Here is a 20888-nt window from a genome sequence, read left to right on the forward strand (position 1 = left end):
TACTCAACTTATTGCAAGCATGCAATGTTCAAACACTCAACCAACTTCCTGTGCAGTTTTCATTGTGTGTGTGTGTGTGTGTGTGTGTGTGCACCCTGGTCTCCACACTCCCACGTATACGCTGTGAGCTCAAGGTGAACACGAGACGTTGAGTTGAACCACTTCTTTCGCTTTATCGTGCCCCTCTCGCTCACAAAACCACAAACATATTTAGCTATTGAACCACAGCTAATCAACCTCTTAGAGTTTTCTTTAACTGGAAAATTGTGCCTGTTATACAGCATGCAACCCTAATTCAATTCTAAATGAATGTCCGTCAGTGATGGAGAGCCAGGTTTCTTCAACATTTCTAGAATCATTACATAACCTCATATTTGTGTTGGAACAAATTTGTCTCAACTGTGCCTTAAATGAAGTACAAAGGAAGTAAAGAGAAACGGCATTGTTTATTCCATATTATAAAAATGATGATATATACAGAAAACACTACGCTGTTGTCGAATTGATGACATTGTTTCCACTGTGTATGACAAAGAGAAAGGTCTTGGTTTTGTCTCCACTTGTCTCATAAGCGTCATCTGCAGTAAAAACCTATTAATCATAAGGATGTGAAACTCTAAACCTCTACTATATCATGGTAATGTTTTGGCAAAACAGCTATGTAAAGTGTGAAAGGAAAAGGTGACATACAGTTGTTTAACAAAAAGTAGATTAGTAGGAAATAAGACCATATGTTGCGGTTTGAAAAAACACACAGAAGAAAACACATTAAAAATACTGCATTTTGTAAACTGCGAAACCTCAATACAATCCATACCCTGAATGATACAAATAAGTACAAATAAGTAACTAATACCTGACAATTGTGTTACAAATCTATGAAATCCTGGAGGTGTTACTGCAAGATGTTTTTTGTGTATCTCCAGAAAACATGCACTCATTTTACTAAATTGTGTAGTCAGTTTACTAGATTGTGGTCTCAATCGGGCATGTTTAACTAAATAGTGCGCTTGTTTCAATAATTTTAATTAGATTTACTAAATTGAGCACACAATTTAGTAAAACGAGCGCACTATGTTGTAAGACGAGCACACAATATACTAAATTGTGCACACAATCTAAAATGAGACCACAATTAAGTAAAATGAGCGCTCATTCTCTCGATATACAAAAATATCTTGCAATGACACCTCCCGGGCTCTGTACAAATCCATTGGTTATCACAGAAAAAGGAACAACTGTGATGATCTGAGTAAAACTCTTGATGGAGACAGCTCCTTAGAGAAGGATTTTTGACACTTTAGCCAGTTTTATTCACTGTAGCATAAGTATCCCTGTTGCGGGTGAAATCACTGAGAGGCTGCCACAGATGAAAAAGACAAACACAAAGCACAGTACCTGTTAATGTGTGTTTAAAATATATCACATATATATTCATTGCATGTATGTGGACAAAGCGAAACATGTAAAGATGATGTAAAGTACCTGATAGTCTGGACTGGGCACCGGCGGACCACCGGAGCCAGCAGGGTTCCGTGCATTGGAGGCTGTGATCATAAAAAACAAGCGTTTTGACAATTTGAAATGTCGGAACAACATTGTGCAAATTAATTCAAATAAGTGTCTGAGAACAGACATTTAACTTATGGTAACTTTATTTTAGCGAACACATGTTAGCCATTAATACATAATTAATATGTGTATGTATTAGTGCTCTGTATTAAGCACCATTGCACATTTATTTGGTCTTTATTCAACAAGTTCTTATTCTTAATCAATAGGTCATTTATTCTTGGTAAATCCTTAATAAGCAACCAGTTGATCTTGATCTCAAAGGTTACTGGTATAGAGTATGGATCGCAAATAAAACGTTTATAAACTTCTAATTCACTAAATATGTGAGTTATTGTGACAGAATAATAACATATTAAGACAATGTATTAGAAGGCTATACATTTTCTATTTTGATCCTACTAGTAATAACCTTAGATTAAGACCAACTCGTCGCTTATTCAGGATTTACCAAGAATAATTCAGTTCACCTAAGAACTTGATGAATAGAGACCAAATAAATGTGTAATGACGCTTATTGACCTTATTGAGCACTAATACATACATATTAGTTATGAATTATTATAATAAGCTTTATTTGTATAGCACCGTTCATACACAGAATTGCAGCTCAAAGTGCTTTACATTTGGAACATGTAACACAATAATATTGTTTTTTTTTATTTTTTAAAAAGAATCAGTCATTCCTCTTCGTTACTGTGACCGTTTATGATCCAATCAGCAACATATCAGAAATATAGAAACGAACATGTAACACAATATTAGGAAAGAATCAGTTATTCCTCTTTGTTGCTGTGGCCATTTATGATCCAATCAGCAACATATCAGAAATACTCAGTAGTATATATATATAGGCTTGATGTGGACTCTAAGCGATTAGTCTTAGTATGATCTTAGTATGTGTTGTGATTGTATGACTTTATACAGACGTTAAAGAAACACAATGACCGGCAGCCTTAACCTTTAACCCCCTACAAGCATGCCATTTGGCAACGGTGGCAAGGAAAACTCCCATATTCCAGGAAGAAACCTTGAGCAGAACATGACTTAATAGGGGAGCCCATCTGCTTCTGGCTGGCTGCAGCTCTCATAGTATGTAAGTAGTCTACAAGAAAATTTGAGTTAACTAAAGGCTCTCTTATACAGGTATGCTTTCAGGTCTTTTTTAAAGATATTCACTGAACTCGCCTGTTTGATGCACAGAGGCAGGGTGTTCCATAGCTTTGGGGCATAATGGATAAAAGCAGGTTCTCCACTTGCTTGTGGAGCAGTTTGGGTACAATTAAAAAATTAGCATTGGAAGATCTAATTTAATGGCTAATATATGTTTGCTAAAATAAAGAGTTATTGAACTTATGTCTATTTCTTTCTCCTTTAAATCCCTTATTAAGTGGGTCACTTGTATCATGGGGGTAGTCTTTACTTTTCAGGAGTAAAAACACATCTCTGGGCTATGTTTTGCTGTTACAAACCCCAATTTTCTTTGCATTTTGGAGAACTGGACCCTGTGCCCTTCTTGACACAACCCCCAACTAATTTGTACAACAGTGTAGCTCATTCAGCAATTACTTTAGCAATTAACTAATTTACTAAGTAAATGGTAACACTAAAACAAGGGGCTACATTAAGATTTTTGGAGGAAAAGATCAGGCAGTCTGTCAAGAGACCTGCCAATAGGCGGCATTGGACCATTAAACCACACAATGATCCAAAACATACAGCCAAACAAGGCAGAAATGGTTAACAGAGAACAATTTTAACATTTTAGAGTGGCCCAGCCAGCTGTCTAAAAACCTCTGTCCAGAATCATTGTGGAGACACGGTAGGTATTATAAGAGCCATTTCAAAAGCTTTGATGGCAAATAAAGATGTCTCCATTGATTATTTAAAAGGGTATGAATACTTTTGGACACACCATTTATCATAAAAATAAAAAAAAAAGATGAAAACGCTTCTTTTTCTGATTCCATGTTTCTACCACATTGTCTTGCAACCTTTTGGCATGTGGCATTGTCATTTTCAATCAGACCAAACATATTAATAAAGAGAAAATCAACATTAAATAAATATTTGCCAGGGGTATGAATAATTTTGTTCTTAACTGTATATGGGTGCTCTAAACTATAATGCAGATGGTTGTTATCTATGAAAACTGAACTGTGTTGAACACACCTTTACTGTTACAGTCACAAAATGTTACCTTCTGGGGAAGAACCCTGAGAGGCCACTGGCTATACAGGACCATACAACTGGAGTCTGCACTGAATGTTTGTTTTGACTGTGGTTGTGGCCTTACGTTTGGGGGGTGCAGGGCCTGACTTCCTCTGGCCATAGGCGTACACGAGGAGGATGATGCCTCCAGTGATCAGCAGATCGGCACAGATGACAGCTGCAACAACGTAAGGATCTAGTTCGTAGCAATAGTCACACACTGTTGGGGATGGAATTAAAAATTAGTCAAATCTAACTGGTAAAGTTGACCACATTGGTAACAGTCATACTGTAAGATACAGTTAAGTACATTAAATCAAGGAATTCAGTTAAAAATATTCAGAGGTGACTGTGAAAGCATGTGCATATGAACAGTTCTGACATAACTCTAGTTTTGTCAACATGCGTAAAAAAAAAAGAGAAATTCCTAATGGGCAAATTGTGAACCTTTAGCTTTGATGTAGAACTTTACAGTTGGTGTAGCGTCGTTCTGCTGGCAGGAATAAATGTTGGGTTTCGATATCACATACTCTTCTGAGACATCTTGACCATCGTGGTTCTCACGGTCAGAATGCTTTACAAAGGTGATGTCACCGTTTTCCATAGGCAGACAATGGACAGCAACATTCTTTCCAGAAAAAGACACGGATCCTAGGGAAAACATAAAAAGCACTTTTCTGTAACATCTAGTACAAATGACACAGGACATACAACAGGGATTTTGAAATTATGAACACGTACATTCATGCATACTTTACTGTTGTGGAAATATCATTATGAATAAAGAACTTCATTGAATAGTACACATTTACAGTAGGCTATAATAAAACATCATAAAAAACAGGCAGAAGTAAAATCTATTGAAAATGGTTTGTACCTTTGTCTCCTGCTGTGACACCAACCATGACGAAAAGAAAGAAAATATTATTGAAAATATGATTTTTCATCTTGAACATAATGGACAAGGCTATTCTTCTTTGAAAAGGTTATTAAGTAGTTTCTCAATTTTACTATGTTACATTTAGTATTGGAGGTCGGAAATAAATTCTTCGCCACTAGATTAACTTCTCACACTGATGGGCTCTCTGGCTTCCTCCTCCTCTTCTTCCTGTGGGAGGGGACAGTATCAGTCTCTGAGTGTTCCGACTGCCATAGATGCATGCTACATTGAGCCATGCTATTCACATATTTAGTGAATTCATTTGCATACATTAAAAAGGGCAAGTAAAATTTATTTTAGTATACACCTCACCATGGTGTCAAGATGGCATGTTTATTATTATTGTTATTATACCTCAATTACATCTAAATTTGCATTTAAATACATTTTCTTCATTACATTTCTGCATATCAGTTAGTTCTTTTTTGGTGATAATGATAACAATATAGGCTATAAGCTCGGTATAGACGCAGTGTCCTACCAAATCTGGCATCATGTTGTTGCCAGTATGTAGCAAGACAATATAGACACAGACCAGGGACACTTGAAGATAAAAAAAGGTCTAATATGTTGCTACTTGCTACAATCTCTTTATTGCACAATTGTGCAATAGAGAATGTGCTGTACATTTGCTCCATCTAGTGGACAAAAATGTAATAATGGGTCAAGGCATGTCATACAGCCAAACAATTTACTTGCAGAACACATGACTGATCTCCACAAACACGAAAATAGCTATTGATAACATCCCTTGTGTTTGTCTAAATTATTTTGTGTTAAGATGGGTCAGCTAGTTCACAAAAAGAGGTTTGTTCAAGAGCATAAATAATCCTAAATGTTAGTTTAGTGTAAAAAGCCCTAGTCCATCAGGTCATGTCTCTTTTTTTCGATCCATTCTCATCATCTCAACACACAAAAAATAAACAGCTTCAAAAACAATCTGAAACAAAAAACACTGAATGATTTGCAGAGTCCCAGATGAAGGGAGCAGGCAGCTGAGTGAGGTGAGGTCCCTCAGCATAAGGTAGTCCCAGAGGCTTATCAAGCTTTCTAAAAATGTGGGGGTTGTGGGATAGGAAAATAAAACAATCAGGCCAAATTATAAATAACTAAATTGTGTTGCATATAGCCAGCTTAATTAATGTCAATTTAAAGATTATGATTAGCAGTTTCCATGCTTTTTCCATTGATAGTTACAGGAAGCCACGTTGTTGCTTCTAGCCCACGTTACCTCCAATTTTACTTGCTCCAGGGACGCACACATTGCATGAGCGCTCATAAGCGTTCTATTTGAGTTCTATGCTGGAAATCTTAGCAAATGTAATTTGCTGCCGCTAGGGGCGCGTCTAGATTTCTAGGCTATTAGTTCTCAGATGTAAAACTCAAATGTGTCTTGACGCCAGGCCCGGATCTAGGCTGCTCAGATTGGGGGGGCAAATAGAAATTTGGGGTGGGCACAATGAATACACCCCCCCCTCACTTTCACCTACAAATGCCTTACTTTTCACCTTAAAACCTGTATCTAATAGCAAACATGACATATTACATAGAACTGTTAATCATAGACCTGATTTTAATATTTACAGATATCTAGGCTATATTTAACATTTATTTTCTATGTGGCCTGTTATGAAATCATGTATTGAACAATTAATGCACAGTTCAGCTTTAAGAAAACTCAAATAGTCTACATGCATGCTTAGCATTTTGTCATCATTAAGGCTACTTTGACAAACTCTTAGTCACAATGGACAATTTAAACACACTGTGAAACCTGAAGTCCAAAGTTTGAGACATGCATTTAGACATTGCTGCAAATGTAAAACCGGATTACTCTGGATTGGCTAACTGTACAGGGGAATGCTTTACACCTTTTTGTTCGGTAAGGTCTGCTGTTTCTTCTAATATATGGTTTGTCATGTGTTCGGGAAAAATTCGTGAAGTATTCCACCGAGATGAATGGTAGGGAGATGGGTGCAGAATGTAACATGATAAATTAAAGTTAAATTTATCATTTATTTAAGTTAAATTAAAACAGTGATTTATTTGCATGGCTAGCCCGATGCCGAAGCACCACCATTGAAAAAGCTGTTGGTAGCATCGGCTAACTAGCGCCAGATTTTGGAGTGCAGGGGACAAGCCGAGATGGGCTATGAGACATACGTTCACACTCGGTATCATGTTTCAACACACTTTAGGTCAATATCACACCGGAATTCTCCTTTAACATAGCTGTTCATGTTATCTGGCTACCATGTTATCATGATACCGTTGCCCAAGCCGTTTAGTAGGCCTTCAAAGTATCATGGTTAAGTTTTACAAACGTTCCACTGAGGTTAGGCTGTGGCCACCCCTACCTGAAGTGTCTGTAGAGCCACATGAACGTCAGCAAATAAATCAAATGCAAATGTGTTGCCTAATTGTGTATCCTTTTGTCCAGCCTATTCTTTTAAGAATTCAGTTCATGAAACACAGGCATTGAAACGCACACTGCAATGGGCAGGAGAAGTCTATAACGTGTCCATATTTTACACAAAATTTGCGCACAGGGAGAGTCAAAACTCTTAGGCTTATAGGCTAATAACGTTAATGTTGCTGACATCGACAGTCGACATGGGTTCAATTCTCCCGCTCACACGGATTTCTTTATTATTTATTTATTTTTAGACCAGCAACGCTTCCTCAATTTAGGCTACACATACTGGATGGCCACAGAGAGCCTGACCAGCAGTCAGTGAAATGTTTGAAAACTTAACCATGATACTTTGAAGACCTACTGGCTTAGGCAACTGCTGTAGCAAGACAACACCATCAGCCGTGTTAACTTGCTACAATCATCTTCGTCAGCTTCATCAGCTGGTTCGTGGCTCAAGTATGTAGATGAATACCCACTATCCCCCCCCCGAAAAAAAAAAAAAAAAAAAACACTCAACTCTTTCACCAGCCACTATAGATATATAAAATGATTCAAATGTGATACTGTCCAACTACTATCCATGATTAAAATGTGCTACTGTCCAACTTGATCTAACTACACTGTGTAGCCTACATCATCTGATTTTAATATGTAGGCTACAGATATGTAGGCTATATTTAACATTTATTTTCTATTTGGTCTGTTATGAAATCATGCCCATTTAAGCACAGCTCAGTTTTAAGAAACTTAAATACATGCATGCTTAGCATTTTGTGAAAAGAAATCATTAAGGCTACATTGACAAACTGAGCTGCCTGTATATTCTCTGATTCTAATATTTACAGATATCTAGGCGATGTAAGCACAGCTCAGTTTTAAGAAATGCAGCCGAAAGACCATGTTGAATTTTGCTATAATTTATTTCAAAACCGGATTACTCTGGAACAGCTAACTATACACGGAAATGCATTACACCTTTGTGTTCGGTAAGGTCTGCTGTTTATTCTGATATATGGTTTGTCATGTGTTGCGTGAAGAGTGTGTAGGCCTACGATATTCCACCGAAACGAATGGATGTGGAGATGGGCGCAGAGAATAATTATTACATCTCTTGAAGTTAGTTTTCTCACGAACTGTTTATCACAGCAAACAGTGGCTAGCTAGCACCGTTTAAAAGCTGAGAAAATGCTCTTTCACGTGACACATGTGTGATGAGTAGCTACTTCTCGAGGAGTTCAACAGAGAAGAATGGGTGAATTTGGACGCACTTCATGCTTGTAGTGAAGTAAAGCTGAAGCGCTGCATGCTGCAGCTCACTGGTAGTTATTAGGTAACTTCAAATCAGCGCGATTTACCCTTATAGGCTATTGCACATTACAAGATCTGTACGAGATGATCCGCAGCACTGAAGTGAAAAATGATTTAACTCTTTGTGTAGCGCATGTGAGCGCCTTTTTCCCCATTTCAACCTGAATATTGGTGGGGACATTTCAGGCGTAATTTGACATCGGTGTGGACACGTCCTTCGGTCCCCACGCAAATCTACGCCCCTGCCTCACTGGCTAACTCAGGGGTGGGCAAACTTTTTTGGCTCAAGGGCCACACTGGGTTTGGAAAATTGGCCGGCGGGCCGCACAACTACTGCTGCCTTCATGATTTCCTGAAGTTCAATCAATTATCAACAATGACAAGCCAGCTGGAACCTGCGGCTCCCTCTCCCTCTCGTGAGTGCAGACACGTTCCCAATTAAATGAATCGCATGTTCACGTTAGATCTGCTGCAAAGGAGATAACTAAGAGTTAACTTGGTTTAACATGATGTTATCTCTATTTAACATGATGTTTTGACATTGACATTGTAAACGTTCTCTAAGGAGAGTGAAAAGCAGTTTGCAGTAAAGCTAACCAACGTCGTCTCTATCGCAGGAAAAAAATAGCGAGCAGCCTGATAACCAAATAAAATGCTCAGCGGGCCGGATGAAAGTGCTTGGCTGGCCGGATCCGCAGTTTGCCCACTCCTGTGCTAACTTGATGTGATTGGCAGTCAAGTCAAGTCAGCTTTATTGTGAATTTCTTTACATGCACTGGTCATACAAAGAATTGAAATTTCGTTTCTTACTTTCCCATGCAGACATAGACATACTTTAAATACAGGCATAGACATGCTTTAGACATAGACGTAGCCATAGACAATAAAAAATAAGAATATACAGACATTAAAGTGCGAGACTGAAATATAGAACATATATCAAAATATAGAAATATGGAACATATATAAAAAAAATAGAGGTAGTTGTGTTGTATATTTACATAGTCCTAGCGTAACCTTCTGACAGAGCAGTAGAAGCAGCAGCATTGTGGCAGTGATAAATAACATTGATAACAGTTACATGAAGTTTAAACTTGTGCTTGTGTGTACTGTATATTTACATTGATATGCAGTCATTTCAAGTTATATCAGGCTTGATATGAAGCAGCAACACGTTAGGCTGCGCAGTCACAGTGCACTTCCACAGGGGGGTCCTGGGGGGGGTTTGGGTAGACAGGATCCTAGGTTCCTAGCTGGCTGGTGGGTGGGGGCTGTCAGTGATGGGAGAGTGGGTAGAGTGTTCAGCATCCTGATTGCTTGGTGGATGAAGCTACTTGCAAGTCTGGTGGTGCTGGAGGCGAGGCTCCTGTACCTCTTCCAGAGGGCAGGAGGCTGAACAGTTTGTGTGCAGGGTGGGTTGTGTCCTTGACAATCATTAGTGCTTTGCGGGTGAGGCAGGTGGTGTAAATGTCCTGCAGGGAGGGGAGTGGTGCTCCAAAAATCCTCTTAGCTGTGTTAACAATGCGCTGGAGGGTCTTCCTGTTCTGATCTGTGCAGCTTCCACCCCACACTGTGATGCAGCTGGACACGATGCTCTCCATGGTCCCTCTGTAGAATGTGGTCATGACGGGAGGCGTGGCACTTGCCTTCTTCAATTTGCACAAGAAGGCGCTGCTGGGCTTTCTTCGCCAGTGATGCTGTGTCCAGGAGAGGTCATCGCTGATGTGCACCCCCAGGAATTTTGTGCTGCTCACTCTCTCCACTAACCTGACAATAGCCAGATGAATTTCGCTCCGCCTAGCTCCACTCATCCATCTGGAACCGATCCATTGAAGTGTTGCTTCACAAGGCTGGGCCTAATCAAAAAATGCTTGCATATGATTGAATAAGCCACTTGTCCGTCATCTATTGACGTGCTACTTCAACCACTCACATCGAAGCCAACCCGTGACGCTGATAACAGTCCTCACAGTCGCTTCACGCTATGTCACATCTATGAAACTCCCGCCCTGCGTCCTGATTGGCTGAACCATAAAGTCGGTTGCAGAAATCACTCTCAATGGAAGAGGTCCCAGATGGATGTGAGTGAAGCTAGGTGGAGCTAAGCGGAACAACATTCATCTGGCTATTGTCAGGTTATCGCTCCACAGCATCTCCGTCGATGGTGGCAGTTGTTTGTGGCCTCTCTGAAAGTTGACAACAATCTCCTTGGTCTTGCTGACATTCAGCAGGTTGTTGTCTTATTTCCATATTTTACTTTCATTTTAATCTGACAAAAAGTGTGGGGGATAGAATTGTGTTCCAGCAAAAGTGTGTACGTTAGGCCTATAACACCCACATCCCCCACGCTTGCTACATGCCTGGGTAGTCCACAGTCCCACCACTGTTCTGCCTCTCAAATTCCCTCCAAAATAGCCGCATGTGATCCCTGTGAACTGTGTTGTAAACTGTTGGTCTTCTCGTCTCTTTCATGAGTCTGCAAAACACCCTGCAGATTTAAAGGAACCGTATGTAAAAAATGTATTTCAATTAATCATAAAATGGCCCTGGTATGTTACTAGACATTAAGAAATCATGTTAATTTCAAATACTTATATCACTGACAACTAGCCTGACGAGCCAGACCCACATTAGAATGTAGGGTCTGGGCACTCACTGTTCGCAGTGCTCAGTCCGAGGGGCAGGATAATCAGTTGTCTTTCAAATTCCCTCTGCACGCAATAGGACAGCGGAGTCCCATGCGTTTCCCACCAGCGGAGCTAGTTGGCTAGTTCAAACGTTTGCCAACTTAATAAAAGCTTAACTCGTGTCACACTGTTAAGCCAACAGCAACATCCATCTTATTTGTTTTCAAGTAGCAGGGAATTCAAGTCAAACCGTTGCAACTCTGCCATCAATCATTATGTTAAGCCCACCTAACGACTCTATACACGATTTCATTGGCCTGATTGAGTTTCAATTTCTGGAGCTCACAAGCCAACTGAGAGTTGCTAGACGCGCCGCTAGGGGCGCGTCTAGATTTCTAGGCTAACTGACAACAGCAGTCCGGCCTGGATATTGTAATTTTAAAAAGTGAAGTTGCAGCCCTCAACTGATGTTGATGTTGTGTTTTGTCATGTCATGTTGTGTTTTGGCCTGATGCGCCACCCTCCACCTATGTACTAATCACAAAGTCAAGTGTATCGTGCCTGAACGTTCCGCATGGTGAATCAGAGTGTTTGTATGTGTTTATGTATCTATTCCTTTTGTTGTTGTTGTTGTTGTTGTATGTCTTGCTGTTGGGTCTAGAGCCTGTAATAAAGTTTATACCTACTTATGGGTCTATCAATATAATGTATAAACATCTACACTATAAGGGCACCTCAAAGCCCACTTGATGCAGTTTTGTGTAGCCCTGATGATCAACTATCAACTGTGGGACTGTGTACCACTGCAGAACAGTAGCATATTTGTACCAGATAAGACATAAGATTAGCGGAGAAATGACTATTTGATGTGCTAATTTTTTAGGTGTTTATAGCATTATTCCTGAAATAGTGGTAACATTACCACTGCAGTTTCAATAAAACATTACATTACTCAATCCAACTCAAGGCTATTGTTGCATTACTTGAGCCTTGAGCATGATAGCTTCCTGGCAAGATATATAGCTTAAAGATTAACTAAATTTTCAGACCAAAGTCCATAGCTATTTTTGAGAGCTCTGCAATATGACAGCTATCTTGCAACTGTTCGATGAGATGTTTTCATGTCCTAATCAGTACCCTTTTATTTGAGAACATGTTTTGTAGACAAAACCAGTCGACCAGCAGTGAACAGTGGTTTGTATGGAGGTCAGACAGGTAGGCTACAAGGAGCAACAGACCTCGTCAATCAAGGCATCTTTAGCATTCAACTCATCTTTTTAACTTTGTCAGTTTTTGATAGAAAAATATGAAGTCAACATCATCTAACTGATAATATGGGTGGCATTGTCTTTATAGTTCTATTAACAAAAGTGGATGAAGTATTGAAAAACTAGTTGAAATGTTACAGAAACCTTGATTATGCTACAAGACATGTCTCTCCCGATCAACTGTTGCTGTAGCTCTTAGCACACACTCCAGCACTTATCAGTTATTGCCAGACTACTTCCAAATGTAAAATAACACAATATCATTTGCAATTAATTTTTTCAGCATTTAGTGGTGAGGCTTACAACTGACAAGTTTTTTCCCTCAACAGACTTAATAACTCGGTGATCCTCCTCAGCTACACCAGTGAAACTAAAATGATGATGAACATAACCTTGTAACCATGGCACTCTTTTCGTCACATACAGTTATGTGACGAAAAATAGCAGTGTGCATTCAAAAAATTGAATAAAGCTCAAAATCCTCAGAATAGCTGTTAATTCCATAATATCAATGCATTGGGAACACTGCACATTCAATTTCAAATCAAAACATGACCAACATTGATCAAGTTTGTGTTAAGAGTGTGTCCATGAGAGGACCAGGCGGGGGTGACACATGCTAAGTCACCGATTTTGATGAAACTTGGACAGTTTGAAGGGTCCACCTAAAAACTCAAAAAGCCAAAATAGTACAAAATTTGAAACAACCCAGGGGGAGTTAGGCCCCCGTCCTTGTTTTAGGCCAAACAACCTCAAAAAAAGGCCCAAAATTGCATAAAATGTTAACATCCCTCCTGCTGTCAGATTTAAACACAGCAAAGTAACAATCCATGTCATCAAAGGTCCATCCAAGGTTAGTTTAAAACTGGAGTTACAAGGCGTAAGGTGTGACTGGTGTCAGTCCATGACTGCACGTGTCCACTATGTCACATGCCTTTTGGCGAATACCCAAAAAATAGCAATATTCAGACCTGAATATCTCCGATGAGCAACCTCCTTTTTTCAAAATTCTTTCTGCACATGAAAGGGCCATCTGTGGACTTCAAATAAATCAAAAAAAAAATGCTCCGGCCTTTTTTATTATTTTTTGTCGCTGTAACCCGCCTAAATAGTGTGATCCAGCCAGTGATTTCAAATACATATCTATTTCAATGATTGGTTGAAACATAATGTTTAGGTCATTTATGGTGGACAAATGGAGATATATTATCATCAATCATGTCTTCTGATCAAATCCACGCTAGATTTAATGTCCTAAGTGCAATATATTCCTTAAGGTAGCTCAAAATGACATCATTGGGTGACATACACCAGTATACCGTAGGTCATATTTCCAAAAGTGATATCTCCAACATATCTCAGGGCTAGAAACAGTCACTTGGATTCAAATAATAACTTGTAACATTTTGGTAGCCAAAGGTCAAAGTCACTGTGACCTTATGTATATCCCTTTGTGGTGGATAAATCTCAAAAAATCCCTGACATAATTTCATATGTGATACAAATATTCACTTTGACTCACAGATAACAAATATTTTAATCTGGTGGTCAAAGGTCGAGGTCAAGGACCTTGCATTCTTGAGAAAATTATATATCATAAATGCCTGTAGGGATGTTTTTTCAAATTTGGTACAAATATTCACTTGCAACAACTTGTACTAATAAGCAGAGTCTACAGACATGTTTTTACGATGGATGGACATCGAGGTACAGTAGGCTACGAAACAAGTAAAGCCCACCCAATACCCAAAGTAACCATCACGTCCTTGTCCAAGGGGGCAGTCGTGGCCTGCTGGTTAGTGCTTCGGCCTTGTAACTGAAGGGTTGCCGGTTTGAACCCCGACCAGTAGGAACGGCTGAAGTGCCCTTGAGCAAGACACCTAACCCCTCACTGCTCCCCGAGCGCCGCTGTAGTAGGCAGCTCACTGCGTCGGGATTAGTGTGTGCTTCACCTCGCTGTTATGTGTGTTCACTGTGTGCTGTGTGTGTGTTTCACTAAACAGAGACCAAATTTCCCTCACAGGATCAAAAGAGTATATATGCGTATATACTTGTTCGTAAAAATCTCCATTTTGGATGTCCACAGATCCAAGTAAACCAGCATTCTCTTTAGAAGTTTTAAAAAAATATCTGTGTGGGCTAAAACACTGTTTATGTGTGGACGAAAGACCATAACATAAAATATCTGGTTATGTGTGTACAGGGCCTAAGTTGTGCTAAATTTGAAATAACTCCCTCAAGGTGTTTCCAGGATATTGTGTTCAAGGTGTAAAAATACAGTAGGCCCATGTTTTTTTGAGAGGTCACAGTAACATTGACCACTCACATCTAATCAGTTCATCTTTGAGTGTGACTGTGTGAAGAATGTGAGGGCACAATGACCCTGACCTATGAGCTTTGATCATCAAATTCAAATTAATTTGTTATCTGTGAGTGAAAGGCCCTTTCCGAAACTAGCTACACTCTCTCCCTAGCCACTTGCACTCCTAACCAAGTGTTAAAGGAACACGCCAACATTTTGGGAAATTATCTTATTGTCTCTGCCAGAGTTAGATAAGATGATACATACCCTTCTCATCTGTGTGTGTGCAGTACCTCAGTCTGAAGCACCCACTGTTAGCATAGCTTATCATAGTTCATTGAGGTGAGCAGTTCCAACTAGCCCATAGCACCCAAAAGTGATAAAAGAACTCCAACATTTTCCCATTTACATGGAGAACTCGATTTAGCTGTAAGGGTGATTCCCACCTGAGTGCACACTGTAACTTAGGGGAGTGGGTAGGGATCAGCAGACATGATTGGTGATAATATATCTCCATTTGTCCACCATAAATGACCTAAACATTATTTTCAACCAAACATTTAAGTAGATATGTATTTGAAATCACTGGCTGGATCACACTATTTAGGCGGTTGCCAGGAAAAAAATAATAAAAAGGCAGAGCATTTTTCTTTTGATTTATGAAGTCCACAGATGTGCAGGAGGTTGCTCATTGGAGATATTCAGGTCTGAATATTGCTATTTTTTGGGTATTCGCCAAAAAGCATGTGACATAGTGGACATGTGCAGTCCTGGACTTACACCAGTCAAACCTTACGCCTTGTAACTCCAGTTTTAAACTAACCTTGGATGGACCTTTGATGGCATGGATTGTTACTTTGCTGTGTTTAAATCTGACAGCAGGAGGGATGTCAACATTTAATGCAATTTTGGGCCTTTTTTTTTTAGGTTTTTGCCCTAAAACAAGGAGGCGGTCCTAACTCCCCCTGGGTTCTTTCAAATTTTGTACTATTTTGGCTTTTTGAGTTTTTAGGTGGACCCTTCAAACTGTCCAAGCCCACCGCCTGGTCCCCCGGTGGGCTTGGACAGTTCCCCCGGGTGCATGTCACCACCACCTGGTCCTCTCATGGACACACTCTTAATACCTTTACAGAAAGTGAAGAAAAAGTAACGTTACGCTGTTCAAAAAAATAGCAGTGTTCGCATTTTCCTTAGAAAGTCATTTGCTGTATAAGCTGAAAAATATCAAGATCTTGCTTTACTTTGAATCACTGCACTAATATCTAGTTGCATTACAATTATTTCTGAGAATTGCTTCACATCTGTGTTGATTGGATTCCAGCCCAGGATGATTGAACTACATTCCACAATTCCTCTGCATTTCTGGGTTTTGTCTAAGAAACAGCATTTTTGATGCCACCCCACAAGTTTACCATAGGATTGAATTCAGTGCATGTGGGTCATTGGACAAACTGTCTGTTTCAAAACATCAAAATATTTGAAAAGGTCATGTTGTCTTATGCTGAAGAGGAAATTCCTTTGAAATGGGTGTTTCAACAAGACAATGACCCAAAACACACCAGTAAACAAGCAAACATCGACGTTATGGAGTAGCCAGCCCGATCCCAAGACCTCAATCCTATAGAAAACTTGTGGGGTGACATCAAAAATGCTGTTTCTGAGGCAAACCCCAGAAATGCAGAGGAATTGTGGAATATAGTTCAATCGTCCTGGGCTAGAATACCTGTTCACGGGTGCTAGTAGTTGGTCAACTCCATGCAACACAGATGTGAATCAATTCTCAGAAATAATGGTAATGCAACTAGATATTAGTGCAGTGATTTGAAGTAAAGCAAAATCTTGACATTTTTCAGTTTATACAATAAATGTTTGACTTTATAAAGAAAAATGCAAACACTGCTATTTTTTGAACAGCGTAACATTACTTTTTCTTCACTTTCTGTAAAGGTATAACACAAACTTTATCAATTTCGGTCATGCTTGGAATTAACAGCTATTCTAAGGATTGAGCTTTAGTCAATTTTTTTAAAAACACACTAGGCCTACTATTATTCTGCACACAACTGTATTTCAAATGGTTACAGGTTGCACACCTCTTCCGCACTGTTAGGTGTCAGCATGTGTCATTTGGGTTTGAAGTTCAACAGCTCAGCACCAATTTAAATATGCACCATTTTCTTAACCATCTTAGCAATGGCAGAGTCCTAAATCGGGAAGGTATAAAGGGAATCTGCATCAACAAATTAAAGCATCAAAGGAAAGAATATTCCTTGCTGAACTTTTGGTTGATGTTTAAAGTCCATTATTTATCTCTGGTTACTAACAAGGGAGGAAAGCCACAAGTTTAAATTTCACACTCCATACAAACTAGACAAAACTAAAGCGGTCACTTTAATTCAAAAACTTTATTGTGGTGGAATAAAAGGCCTTAATGGAAATGCTTTTAAGCCAGTTTTGAGATTCTGCTGTCTGAAAGAAAAAAGAAAACAGGAAAAAAAAGGAAAGGAAAAATAAACCCACGACAGACCCCAACCCAATTTACCAGACTTATGTTGACTCCATCCAATGCAACTGATCCCGCCTCTCAGTTCATCCTCTGCTTCCCTTGTATAAAAATAAAAAAATATCCTCCAACCATGTGCCATCTAACGTGTTAATCGAGTTGAAGAAAAACTGCCAATTGCAAGAAGTCGCTTGATCTAGATTTCCATTACTGGTGAGGGCTCCAATCCTACGATCCCAGGTAAATTGATCCCGCTCCATGCATCCAGCATTCCCTATGCTAATCCTGATTCTGAAATGATCCAACGATCCGGCTTCACGGATTGGGATCCACAGAGCCACTCCTCCATTCCAAACCTTTAATACCAGCAAAAACCAAAAAGAGGAGGCAAGTTAGAATCACGTCTGTCCCAATTCTTTTCTTCCTCAAATTTCTCAAAACATGCATCTATAATAAAGCTTAATTACGAGATTTCCAAAAGTGGAACTGAGAGCATTTGTAATAAAACTGTCGATCAAAATCTACCAAGTAATTTCAAGCAAGGGGAGGGGGAAAAAAAAAAAAAAAATCTTCTCCTATAACTCCTTAGTTTAAGGTCAGACTTATGCTCAATGGTTATTTACCATGGTCATGAAACAAACAAAAAAAAAACACAAAAGCCTACCTTACATTTAAGTCAAAAGACAAATTCTTAAATGACAAAAGAAAGCTTTTCCCTATTGTGTTACATGTACTCAAACTATTGCCTACACATAATACATCTACCTGCTACTGGGTTATCCTAATGAATGAGATGTGCTCCAAAAAACCTTTATTCCAAAGATTTTTAATCCATCTTGTCAGACATCTATAGGAAGACAGTAAAATCCACATTTGTAATAATGACAACCCACCAAATCCAAGGGACACAAAAACAGTGGAACTCATTACAGCTTAATATTCGAAACTTGCTGGATAAGAAAGACTTCCATTTTCTTTTATTAAAAAAAGAAAAAAGAAAACAAAGCTGAATCAGGTAAAACGCACTTTAAATAGAACCAGAGCCTGACAATTAGGGTCTGAGGACTAGGTGAAGGATATGGGACCAGAGATACAACATACCAAGATGTCCACCAAAAACCATCGAGGATATGAGGGAAGGAGGGAGGAAGGGAAGGATGGGAGGAACAAAAAAGCAAAAAAGGAAATTAAAATATGGACTCATTGAAAAAATGAAGTGGGTTAAAACAAAAGGGAAGGAGGCGGGAGGCGGTGGTTTGACAACAGGGCTCCACCTAAAGCGTCAGTGCTCAGCTCCGCTCAGGTGGCGTTTAGGAGCGGGAACGGGATCGGCTATGGCGCGGGGAGTACTGGGGAGACCCGCGGCCGCGGCGTGGGGAGTAGCTGCGGCTCTTGCTCCTGCTCCGACTGCGGCTCCTGCTCCGGCTACGACTGCGGGAGCGTGACCTTCCATAGCTGGGGCTGCGTGGGCCATCCACCTTCACCCGCACATATGCAGTTTCACCCTGGGGACACGAGAACAAACTGACGGTTGAGGACACAGGAAGGGAAAAAACATTATGCAGCCCAGATTACCATACAGGTACACATACCAGTGGTTTTGGGACATCCTATGACAATAGTTCGTCTGACGTTCCATGCTGGTACGTGTCTAACACCAGCGCGTGGTCCAATTAGAAAACATGGATGGCTACAAGTCCAACCGCTTCTGAAGCAATCGGCTTACCTTAACGACACACATCCCAAGTCTATTGCAACAAGATGCCAGACCTACCTCGTGTGAGCGGAATTTAGTGTTGTCCAGCTTTCGAACGGCGTAGGTCATGTCTTCTTTGCGCACAAATTCCACAACACCAGTCCCATCGCGGAATACATCAGCATAACATACATCACCTGCTTCACGCATGTGATCCTTCAGGTCCTGCCAGCTGCCACTGGGGGGAAGCCCTGTAGAAGAGACAGCACAGATTTGTAGAACTTACTGGGGGACCACACTTTACTCATTTCTTTCTAACACTTCAATTAAAAACAGATCCCAAAAGTCATTCAGCACGTGCTGTATAGTCTCTTCCCAATCCTTATCTAAACAAGTAATCACACCATACAAATGATACGTAGAAATTGAAACTGAAAAAAAAAAAAAAAAAGCAGTAACTCACCTGAAACTATGACTCTGTATTCTGAACGCCTGGAAGGGGGTCCATAGCGCCCCCTGGGGGCCCCACCCATCCCTCCAAATCCACCTCTGCCCATTCCCCTTCCACTCCTGGGAAACTCCACTCGAAGACGGTAACCATCGTAGTCGTAGCCATCGCGTCCGTACACAGCGTCTTCAGCGTCTCTGCAAGAATTCAAGGCACAACTGAGCACATTCCTACGTGGATATATACATAGCTCTACACTGCAAGTTTCAGATCAAGTAAACAATTGCACTTGTCTTAAGAGCCAAGCCACACTGCAACTAGGAATCTAGCGTTAACGAAGACACGTAGCCATCCATTTCATATTAACATTACTTGACGGACAGTTGAAAAGTGGCAGTGTTGAAGCGACACTAAAATGTTTAAGTCACAATGTTCTAACTTGACGGTTTACAACAAACAGGGTTCAAACACATTGCCTGCGATTGCCCAACAACGGACACTAGCTAATATTTAACATAATTGAATTAGCAAAACATTAGCTTACTAGCTGGCCAATGTTGACTAACTTTAAAATCATGCACGCGCGCGAAGAAACTAACTCAACAGCAACCCCACGCAAAAACGCTTTCTGCTAACCGCATGCGAATATACTCCAGGGTATCTACATCTCATTTCAAGACCATTCACAAAAATAAGCTTCCATGGTGCTAATAAAGTTTTATTAGTTTGGCTTAATCATACAAGTTAATACAAGTTGGCGCAATAGTTAGACATTATCTTATTTATTAGCTTGTAATGGCTAACGTTAGCATCGCGGTGATATTGGACTAGCAAGACTACCAAAAAGCTAACCTAGCCTAGCAACACAGATTAGCGCGCAAGCCATAGCTAGCTAACGTTACTACAGCAAATTAGCCCTTTACCTTGGGTCCTCAAACTCGACAAAAGCGAATGGAGGTCCTCCTCTGCGATTTTTAAGGTCGATGTCTCGAATTGCGCCGTATTTGTAGAACACATCTTCGACGTCTTTCGTGCGAATATCGGGTGGCAGGTTCCCCACATAGATTCGGCAGTCGTTGTTCCCAGCTGGGCCTCGGATCACGCTACTGCCACCAGACATGGCTTACAGGCCAATATTTTCTCAGCGGTAGAATACGATTAATGTGGTTGATGCGCAAAATAAAAATCTATCAAAGGCCGCAAAATGATCTTTGATAGCTCCAAACACTAGAGTTGCAGCACCAACACGACAAACAACCTTGGACCTGCGGCAATCTGTTCGCGGAAGGTACTCCACTAACTAGCTATCGGACTATCCGATTCAGTCAAGAGCGTGGCCACACACAACCGAACGTCAGGAACCGCGCTTGGTTAGTGCGGATGTAATGATCACCGGAAATAAGCCTTATTTTGACCTGAAGTACCTCCTATAGTATACATCCGATGAATAAAATAGTTCGTGCAGTTAATAGGCTTTGTTTATATACAACTAAGAAACAAACGATCTTGAACTATAGCCTAGGAAGTGTTTAATGTAGTCTAATATATAACTACGTGGGTTTTAAATGCGTATTTGCACGATATGTAATTTTAATGC

The 20888-nt window shown here is 40.1% G+C and overlaps 2 protein-coding genes across 7 annotated transcripts; both read right to left on the bottom strand.

The window, feature by feature from the left end:
- Positions 1-427: 427 nt before the first annotated feature.
- LOC125308502 (T-cell surface glycoprotein CD3 epsilon chain-like) lies at positions 428-4905 on the bottom strand. 2 transcript variants are annotated; one of them, XM_048265062.1, is made up of 6 exons: positions 4803-4905; positions 4661-4672; positions 4231-4434; positions 3869-4003; positions 1486-1547; positions 428-1360 (listed from the first exon to the last, which is right to left on the bottom strand). In XM_048265062.1, the coding sequence occupies exons 3-6, from the start codon at positions 4385-4387 to the stop codon at positions 1301-1303; spliced, it is 414 nt and encodes a 137-aa protein (XP_048121019.1). In that variant the 5' UTR covers positions 4388-4434; positions 4661-4672; positions 4803-4905; the 3' UTR covers positions 428-1300. The 2 variants fall into 2 exon arrangements, with proteins under 2 accessions (XP_048121019.1, XP_048121018.1); XM_048265061.1 differs by having other exon boundaries at positions 4661-4905.
- Positions 4906-17030: 12125 nt separating this feature from the next.
- On the bottom strand, positions 17031-20675 carry LOC125308826 (serine/arginine-rich splicing factor 1A). Of its 5 annotated transcripts, XR_007195987.1 has the most exons (6): positions 20215-20675; positions 19307-19488; positions 18922-19094; positions 18422-18652; positions 17913-17994; positions 17031-17503 (listed from the first exon to the last, which is right to left on the bottom strand). XR_007195987.1 is itself a non-coding variant. In XM_048265437.1 (5 exons), exons 1-4 carry the CDS (start codon positions 20409-20411, stop codon positions 18458-18460), a joined length of 747 nt encoding a protein of 248 aa, XP_048121394.1. In that variant the 5' UTR covers positions 20412-20675; the 3' UTR covers positions 17031-17503; positions 18422-18457. The 5 variants fall into 5 exon arrangements, 3 of the variants coding, with proteins under 3 accessions (XP_048121394.1, XP_048121393.1, XP_048121392.1); XR_007195986.1 differs by having other exon boundaries at positions 17913-18652; XM_048265437.1 differs by lacking the exon at positions 17913-17994.
- Between the last annotated feature and the right edge of the window lie 213 nt (positions 20676-20888).

This window comes from Alosa alosa, chromosome 15 (assembly GCF_017589495.1).
Source record: "Alosa alosa isolate M-15738 ecotype Scorff River chromosome 15, AALO_Geno_1.1, whole genome shotgun sequence".
Lineage (NCBI taxonomy): Eukaryota > Metazoa > Chordata > Actinopteri > Clupeiformes > Clupeidae > Alosa > Alosa alosa.